The following is a 7,747-nucleotide window of genomic DNA, read 5'->3' as shown; positions in this document are numbered from 1 at the left end:
ACCTCCCACCAGCCCAGGCTGCTCCAAGCCCATCCAGCCTGGCCTGGAACACTCCAGGGATGGAACAGCCACAGCTGCTCTGAGCACCCTGTGCCAGAGCCTCAGCACCTCACAGGGAAGAGTTTCCTCCTAATATCTAAACTAAGCCTACTCTCTGTCTGTGAAGCTATTCCCCCTTGTCCTGGCACTATGTGATCTTGTAAAAAGTCTCTCTCCGTCTTCCTTGTAGGCTCCCTCAGGTATTGGAATGATCTTCCCATGGAGGGTGGCAGAGCACTGGGACAGGTGCCCAGGGAGGGCCTGGAGTCTCCCTCTTTGGAGACCTTCCTAACCCATCTGTCCTCATTACCATATCACCTGCTCCAGGTGACCCTGCCTTGGCTGGGGGTTGGATTAGATGATCTCAGAGGTCCCTTCCAACCCTAATGACTCTGTGACTCTGCTCTTCCAGCTCCAACCTCAACATCAATGATGTGCTGGGGAACTACTCGCTGACGCTGATCGACGCGCTGGACACGCTGGCGGTGAGTCCTGGGGTTGTGGGACTGCCCAGGCCACCCCTGGGACCTGCCAGGGCTGTGGGTGCTCCCTAAGGCTTGGCAGGTGGTGCTGGGTGTGTGGTAGCTAACAGCTGGATCATGAGCTAGCAGTGGCACACTTTGGTAAGAGAATAGGAGTACTTGTAGATGTGTCAGCATAGGGTCCCAGGTGAAGTTCTGGAGCTCTTCCCCCAGGCTCAGGTGGGATCTCTTTTGGGATACTGCCATCACTGTGCTGCTCAGGAAGGGTGGGTTTGAGCTGGGACATGTGTGAGCTGCTGAGAGAGATGTCAGGAGGAGAGTTTGTCTTGTTCTAGGTGACTGGGAGTGCTCTGGTTGTTTCCCTTGGCAGAGAGGGCCTGACTGACACACAGCTATGTGAAGAGTGCTGAAAGGAAGGAGGGGAAAGCCTGTAAAACTGCTTCTCATCTGCATTTCTTATAAAGTGTGGAGAACTGAAAGCAGGAAGTGAGGGAAACTTGGGTTTAACTGCAGCAGCAATTTAGGATCTGTATTACGTGGCCAGTGCTTGGTTGAACACTGCCTTCCTGTCCTCATTCACCAGGGTCCCTCTGGGGCAGTGCACAGCTTTTTTTGTCAGATTAAAGCTGCTGGTTCCTAGAATCTCTTCTGTTTCAGCAGCTGAAGCCTGTTTTGCTCCTCATCAGCTCAGGCCAAGCATGTGGATGCTTTCCCACTGGGCCTGAGCAGTGGGGAGAGCTGGGTTAAAGGTCTCGTCCCTGCACACTCAGCCTTTTCAGGAACTGAGGGAAGCAGGAAGCTGTTTTCCTCCCACACTGGTGCTTCCTTGAAGTTGAGGCTGAATTTACATCTGGTCGTAGTGGAAGTTTTGCCGAGTTACACCTGTAGAAAGCTGGCACGAGGAAGCTCCTGGGCAGGCAGTGTTGGGTCAGAAGCCTTGAAAGGTTGGGCTCACCTTTGGTCAAATAAACATCAGCTCAGGCTTCATTGTTCTGCTAGTTGTGTTACCTTTGAAGCTACACTTCACTCCTGAACTGATAGCTCAGGCAGTTGTGTGCCAAGTCTGACTGTTGGTCTGAGATTGAACTTGCTGTTTTCTCCCCTAACTCTCTTCTGAACAGTTGGACAAAATAGCTTTGTTTTTCTGTGAAAGGTAATGGGAAACTCCTCAGAATTCCAGAAGGCAGTGAAGTTGGTGATTGACACAGTGTCGTTTGACAAAGACTCAACAGTCCAAGTGTTTGAGGCAACAATCAGGTATGTTGTGCTCAGTTTCTGTCTCTACAGCAATAACAGGGCTGAAGACTTGGTGGGTGTAATTCAGAGTCAGGTCATGGCTGAGGATGGGGTTGCTAGGCTTTGTTCCAGAATTGTTCCGTCAGGAAGTTGTTTCTTAACCTTCTATGAAAATATTCCATTCTTTCATAATGAGAGCAGTTCCACCGAGTCCCCTGTGGCCTGAGGCAGTGGTAACTGTGGCTATCTCCCCTGTGCTTGGCTTGCAGGCTGCTGCTTTTGTGTTGTGGCTCTTGCAGCAGAGACTCAGCTTTGTGCACAGCAAACCACCCTGCCACAGGTCGTCTTGCTTTGGTTTTCCTGCCTGGCTCCTGCTGGCTTTCACTTTCATTTCTGGTGAAAAACAGGCCTGTCTGCCTTGGAGAGGAGTTTAGCTACTCTCTCATTTCAAATGTTTTCATTTTCTGAGTGTGTTTTTGCTTACCTTGGCTTTCTGTGTTCTGAGTACCAAGTTCGTGTCACAATATCTAAATTGGCCGTTTGCAGGGCCGAGGAGGTTTTCACTCCTAAAGAGACTTGGTGTGTTGTGAAGGTAAATTCTGCAGAATCAGATTTTGAGATAGTGTGGCTGATGAGCAGTGTAACTTCCAAGTGTTTTCCCTGCTGATGGGAGGAAAACCAGATCTCTCCAGTGCCTGTAAGGTGCACAGAGTGATGGTTAACACAGTAAGGGTTTAGCTGAAGAACTAAGCTCAGATCAGGTTGAAAACTGACTTTTTCTTTTCCCACAGGGTTTTGGGGAGCCTGCTGTCTGCACACATCATAATCACCGACACCAAACAGCCTTTTGGGGATATGAGCATCAAGGATTATGACAATGAGCTGCTGCACATGGCTCATGACCTGGCAGTGAGGCTGCTGCCAGCCTTTGAGAACACCAAAACCGGGCTTCCTTACCCTCGGGCTTACCCTCGGGTAGGTGAGCACAGCAGCTCCAGGGGAAATCAGCTCCTAGTGGCAGTTCACCTGTCCTGCACCTTGAGTTTTGTGCCTTTTGACGTGCACTTTGGGGCACTGAACCTGCTCTAAGCTGCTTGATGTTACTTTGCATGGGGGAAACTGCACGAAGTTTCATGTGAGCGATACAGAATTTTCTCCTTATGTTCTAGTCAATGTTTTCTTTAGGCTGATTTTTCACTCTGCATATTGTTCCCTATGGGTCAGGAGTCTTTGTTCCTGTGCTGTTTGGCTGGAACATTCCCTGCCCTGTGTCACACAGCAGCAAACAGTCCTGTCCTTAGGAAGGTTACCAAGAAGTACTGTAAGGGCAAATAGCCAAGGAAAGTGCCTTTATTGGTGACTTACTACTAAGATAATTGTGATATAATAAAACTCATAAAATATTTGCATAAGAAAGTGCCTTTATTGGTGACTTACTACTAAGATAATTGTAATATAATAAAACTCATAAAATATTTGTCATACTGAGCTTGGAAGTTGTCATTTTAGTGAGTATTGCTCAGAGAACACTCAATATTGTGGTGTTCTTGGATGCTGCATCCTCTCATTTTAAGCGAATGCAGTTGGCAAGGAGAAGGATGTCAGTTCTACTGGAACAACTCTAGGCTGTAAAACTATAATTAGCACTTGCCTGGCTGCTTTTAATTTCTGGGGAAAGCAGCACTGCTTTTCCTCCAGAACTGTCAGGCTGTAGAAACATGAATTTTCACTTCTGTTCAGAGGCTGCTAAAGCAGTTGAGGGTGATGTAACTTCTCCTCAGCACTGTGTCCCATGGGGAAGTGGAGGAGCATTCACTGAGCTCCTGGTTTCAAGAGCACCAAGTGAGGGGGAGCAGTGTTGCATCACCCTTGGAAGAACCTGAATGTTTAGTAGAAATGATGACAGAGTGGATGAAATTAGGAAGGATTAGCAAGTCTAAGAGGGAAGTGAGGGTTGCCCACTTTCAGCATGATGCTGTAAAGCTGGAAGACGAATTTCAGGAGGAAAGTTTTCCAAGCAGCAATGTGCTGGTTTCCTGTCTCTGTACACATACACTGCACAACACCAAATAACAAATGCAGTACATCTGAGCCTGCAGATGTGAGCACAGCTGTGTGGGCCCAGCTTGTCTTCTCACTGTCAGCACTCTGCCTGCCTCACAGGTGAACCTGAAGAAGGGGGTTCCTCCAGACAGCCACAATGAAACCTGCACAGCAGGAGCTGGGTCCTTGCTGGTGGAGTTTGGGATCCTCAGCAGGCTGCTTGGTGATTCCACCTTTGAATGGGTGGCCAGAAGAGCTGTCAAGGCACTCTGGAGCCTCAGGAGCAATAACACTGGACTGCTAGGTAATCTCTGAGGGCATGCTGTGTGCACTGGCTCCATGTTTAACACACCTCAGCCTCATACCATCAGGCTAAAGGTTTTTCCACATAAAAGAAACTCTGTCCATCTGCTCCCTGTGTAGCTGTTCAGTCGTGTCCTCCTTGTGTTCTCATGGTTTGTGTGGACCAAATGGCACTTTGTAATTTGGTGAGGAAAATGGAGCCTCTGAATGACTCCTCGGGGCACAGGTTCTCAAAACCAAATCTGAAATGAAACTGCAGGTCCTGATTTGTAGCCCCATTCATATACTTTAGATGGCAGATGACTAAAAATACCTAAAACAACTGCATGTATGTGCTGGTTCCTGGGGTGAATCCACTGCAGTGCTTTGATAGTAATCTTGGATCCTTCCTCCCTGAGACATCCTGAAGATGTAGTATTTCCAAGTCTTGTCTCTTGATTGTTTTTCTGTGATGTACTTGGCAATTTCAGACTAAACTTTTTGTCTGTCCTGAAAGGAAACGTTGTGAATATCCAAACTGGTCATTGGGTTGGAAAGCAAAGTGGCCTGGGAGCAGGGTCGGATTCGTTCTATGAGTACCTGCTGAAGTCTTACATCCTCTTTGGAGAGAAGGAAGACTTGCAGATGTTCAATGATGCTTATCAGAACATCCAGAACCACTTGAGGAGAGGGTATGTTATTTCATGTGAGCATCAGATCCTTCAGCAAGGAGTTACTCCAGCAAGAGAGGAGCTTTTATAGTGCTTTGAGTCCTGCCCTACAAAATCTGTGTTCCCTTTTTTCTTCAAAGAACAAAATCTTTTTTTCCATGGTAGTCACTGTGGAAATAAATGTTCATGTTCCCTTCACTCCTTGCTCAATGGATCTGTACAGCACTGTGGGTGTAGAGGAGCTAAACTGGTTCCTGTCCTAGTTAGTCTATGTTAAGGCTGAGAGAAGAACGTGGCTCTGCAATGGAAATGTGTTAAATTGGCTGGTTTGGTGCTTCTTAAGGCCTGATCTTACCCAGCATGAGTTTTTGATACAGATTCTGCTGACAAAACTTTAGGATATCATAGAGTCATCAGGGTTGGAGGAGACCTCTGAGATCATCAGGTCCAACCATTAACCTGTCACTGCTGGAACCACTAACCCATATCCTCCAGTGTCAGATCCAGACACCTCTTAAACACCTCCAGAGATGGTGACTCCACCACCTCCCTGGGCAATATCCCAGTGCCTGAACACCCCAACAGGGTGTTGTTGTTGGCTTTGCTGGTAGCACTGCTGAGAAATGGAAAGTGCAGTGTGTTCCTCTAAACTTCTAAACAGAAAATACTGACGTGTTGCTATTGTCCCTTGGCAGTCGAGAGGCCTGCAATGAGGGTGAGGGTGACCCTCCCCTCTATGTCAACGTGAACATGTACACGGGGCAGCTGATGAACACCTGGATTGACTCTCTGCAAGCCTTTTTTCCTGGACTGCAGGTAAACTGTCATTGTTAAAGACCAAATAGATACCAGAAAGGCTCATTCTCCTCCTGGGCCAGCAATAAGTCTAAGCAATTCTTCTCAGCTGAGCTTGGCTGAAGCCTGTGGGTTAGCATCTGGCTGCTCTGATAAGAGTCTCAGTTCAGCTTCTGCATTAGCATAACAATGTGGGGAGGCCTGGCCTGCTCTCTGCTAGATCTGAGATACTTTAAACTTCTCTCATTTAACCTAAATGTTTGTACACTGTGCTGTGAGGGCTGAGCTCTGCTCAGGCTTTTACTGCAGAGGAGTGAATACATTAGTGCTCTCTGTTGGGGTTGGGTTTTTTGTCTCTGAGGGGAATGGTTTGTTATGTGCCACCTTCTCATACAGAGCAGAGGCAATTTGCTGGCTTGCAGCACTCAGTGTGCACCTTTATGGCTGTTGTTGTGCCCAGGTGTTGATAGGAGATGTGGAAGATGCAATTTGTCTCCATGCTTTCTATTATGCCATATGGAAACGATATGGAGCTCTCCCAGAAAGGTACAACTGGCAACTGCAGGCACCTGATGTTCCCTTCTACCCACTGAGGCCGGAGCTAGTGGAGTCCACATATCTCCTTTATCAGGTATTTCACTTCTCTGACGTTACAAATCAGGTTGTGGCCAAAATGGTTTCATTCAGAAAGTCACTTCCCCCCGCCCCCAGCCTCATGCCAGGCTAAGATCTGGTGCCTCTGGATCTGCCTGTTACGTGGAGGTCTCTGTGAGGCACCAGGTTGTTATGCAATGTAGTTGCTGTGCTGTTTGCCTCAAAAATAGCCTTTTTTATAAATTTTATTTTATAAGGCAGGCAAAAAGGAGACTAAACAACCTTTTCAGAGAGCTGCTGGCAGGTTTTCACAAGGCAGAGACTTGTGACTTCTTAATCAAAGTTGTTGAAGTAAATGTAATAGCTTTCCTTGTGGTATTGTCCAGGCACAGCCTCCAACTGGCAGAGGATGCACTAAACTAAAATGACTGTCTGGCTACAGAAAAGCTATCAAAGAGTTGGGATTTACTGCAGGTTTTACTAGGATTTTCACTAAAGCAAGTGGGAGAAGCTTGCACAGAGTACTTTAAGTCATGTTGCTGTAAAGATAAGTTTGCTGTGATACACAAGACTCTGGAACTGCTAAGCCTTTGTTGTGTTATTTTTACAAGATTTCAGAAGTGCTGATTCTAACTCTTGTCTGTCTTCCTTATTTAGGCCACAAAGAACCCGTTTTACCTTCATGTGGGAATGGATATTCTGCAGAGTTTGGAAAAATATACAAAAGCAAAGTCAGTCTTCAATGTTCTTTGTCTTCTCTCACTGCTATATACATACATTTTATTATACCAATCTTACATAGAATCCAATCTGCCACATGTAGGTAAACCAGAAAACCCAACCCTCCATGAGAGACACAAGGGATGATTTGTTTATTGAGGAGCTATTTCTTTCTCAACTGAAAATGAAATTATAATCCAATGACAACTTTATACCTTCAGAATGTTTTGAGTGCCTTTCAAAACACATTGATCAGATGCTAAAAAATGGTAACATTAATAGGGTTTTTCTTTTCCTATGGATCCTGCAAGAATATTTCTAACCTCATTGGCCTGTGGAGGGATGACCTCCGTGCCAGATGCTGTTGCATATCAGCTTCCATCTCAAGACAGCAACAGTGAATCCTGAGTGTAATGCTGAGCATCTGAACTTCTTGCAAGACTCACAGGGAAGATAATGAACATTTATTCTTGATTATTAATTCACTTACTTTGTAGACAAATGTGTATGAACAATTGGACAGGTAACACCTGGCATTAAGGGAGGTTCAGGTGCTTGCAGTCCCCTCAGAGTGTACCAGAAACCAATCATCAGTGCTTGCTTGTACAAGAGACTTGTTGCATTTGAACTTCAGCCCTAGTGACATGGTCTGAAGTTCAGGACTATCTGGGGAGCACTTCAAGATCAGAATGTGTGGGGACTAAACCCAAACTCCTGTCAAACCTTGCAGGTGTGGCTATGCCACGTTACACCACGTGGTAGAGAAGACGCAGGAAGATCGAATGGAGAGCTTTTTCCTCAGTGAAACCTGTAAATACTTGTACCTGGTATGTTTATGATCTTCATTTCCAGCATGGCAGAGCAGGAAGGTTGTTAATTGTTAGT

General features: G+C 46.4%; 1 protein-coding gene across 1 annotated transcript in view; it reads left to right on the top strand.

Annotated features, from left to right (window-relative positions):
* Positions 1-229: 229 nt before the first annotated feature.
* Positions 230-7,747, top strand: part of EDEM1 (ER degradation enhancer, mannosidase alpha-like 1) — a gene marked incomplete at its 5' end in the record, with an annotated part of 9,416 nt that continues 1,898 nt past the window's right edge. Inside the window, 10 exons of the mRNA XM_009073479.1 lie at positions 230-239; positions 452-524; positions 1,675-1,778; positions 2,549-2,720; positions 3,921-4,104; positions 4,600-4,774; positions 5,449-5,569; positions 6,009-6,179; positions 6,800-6,873; positions 7,593-7,689. Of these exons, the coding sequence (XP_009071727.1) occupies positions 230-239; positions 452-524; positions 1,675-1,778; positions 2,549-2,720; positions 3,921-4,104; positions 4,600-4,774; positions 5,449-5,569; positions 6,009-6,179; positions 6,800-6,873; positions 7,593-7,689 (1,181 nt within the window). The remainder of the gene's footprint in view (positions 240-451; positions 525-1,674; positions 1,779-2,548; positions 2,721-3,920; positions 4,105-4,599; positions 4,775-5,448; positions 5,570-6,008; positions 6,180-6,799; positions 6,874-7,592; positions 7,690-7,747) is intronic.

The sequence above is a fragment of the Acanthisitta chloris genome, unplaced genomic scaffold (genome assembly GCF_000695815.1).
Source record: "Acanthisitta chloris isolate BGI_N310 unplaced genomic scaffold, ASM69581v1 scaffold10954, whole genome shotgun sequence".
NCBI lineage: Eukaryota > Metazoa > Chordata > Aves > Passeriformes > Acanthisittidae > Acanthisitta > Acanthisitta chloris.
Note: the sequence above shows the minus strand (reverse complement) of the source record. Positions and strands in the feature narration are given on the sequence as shown.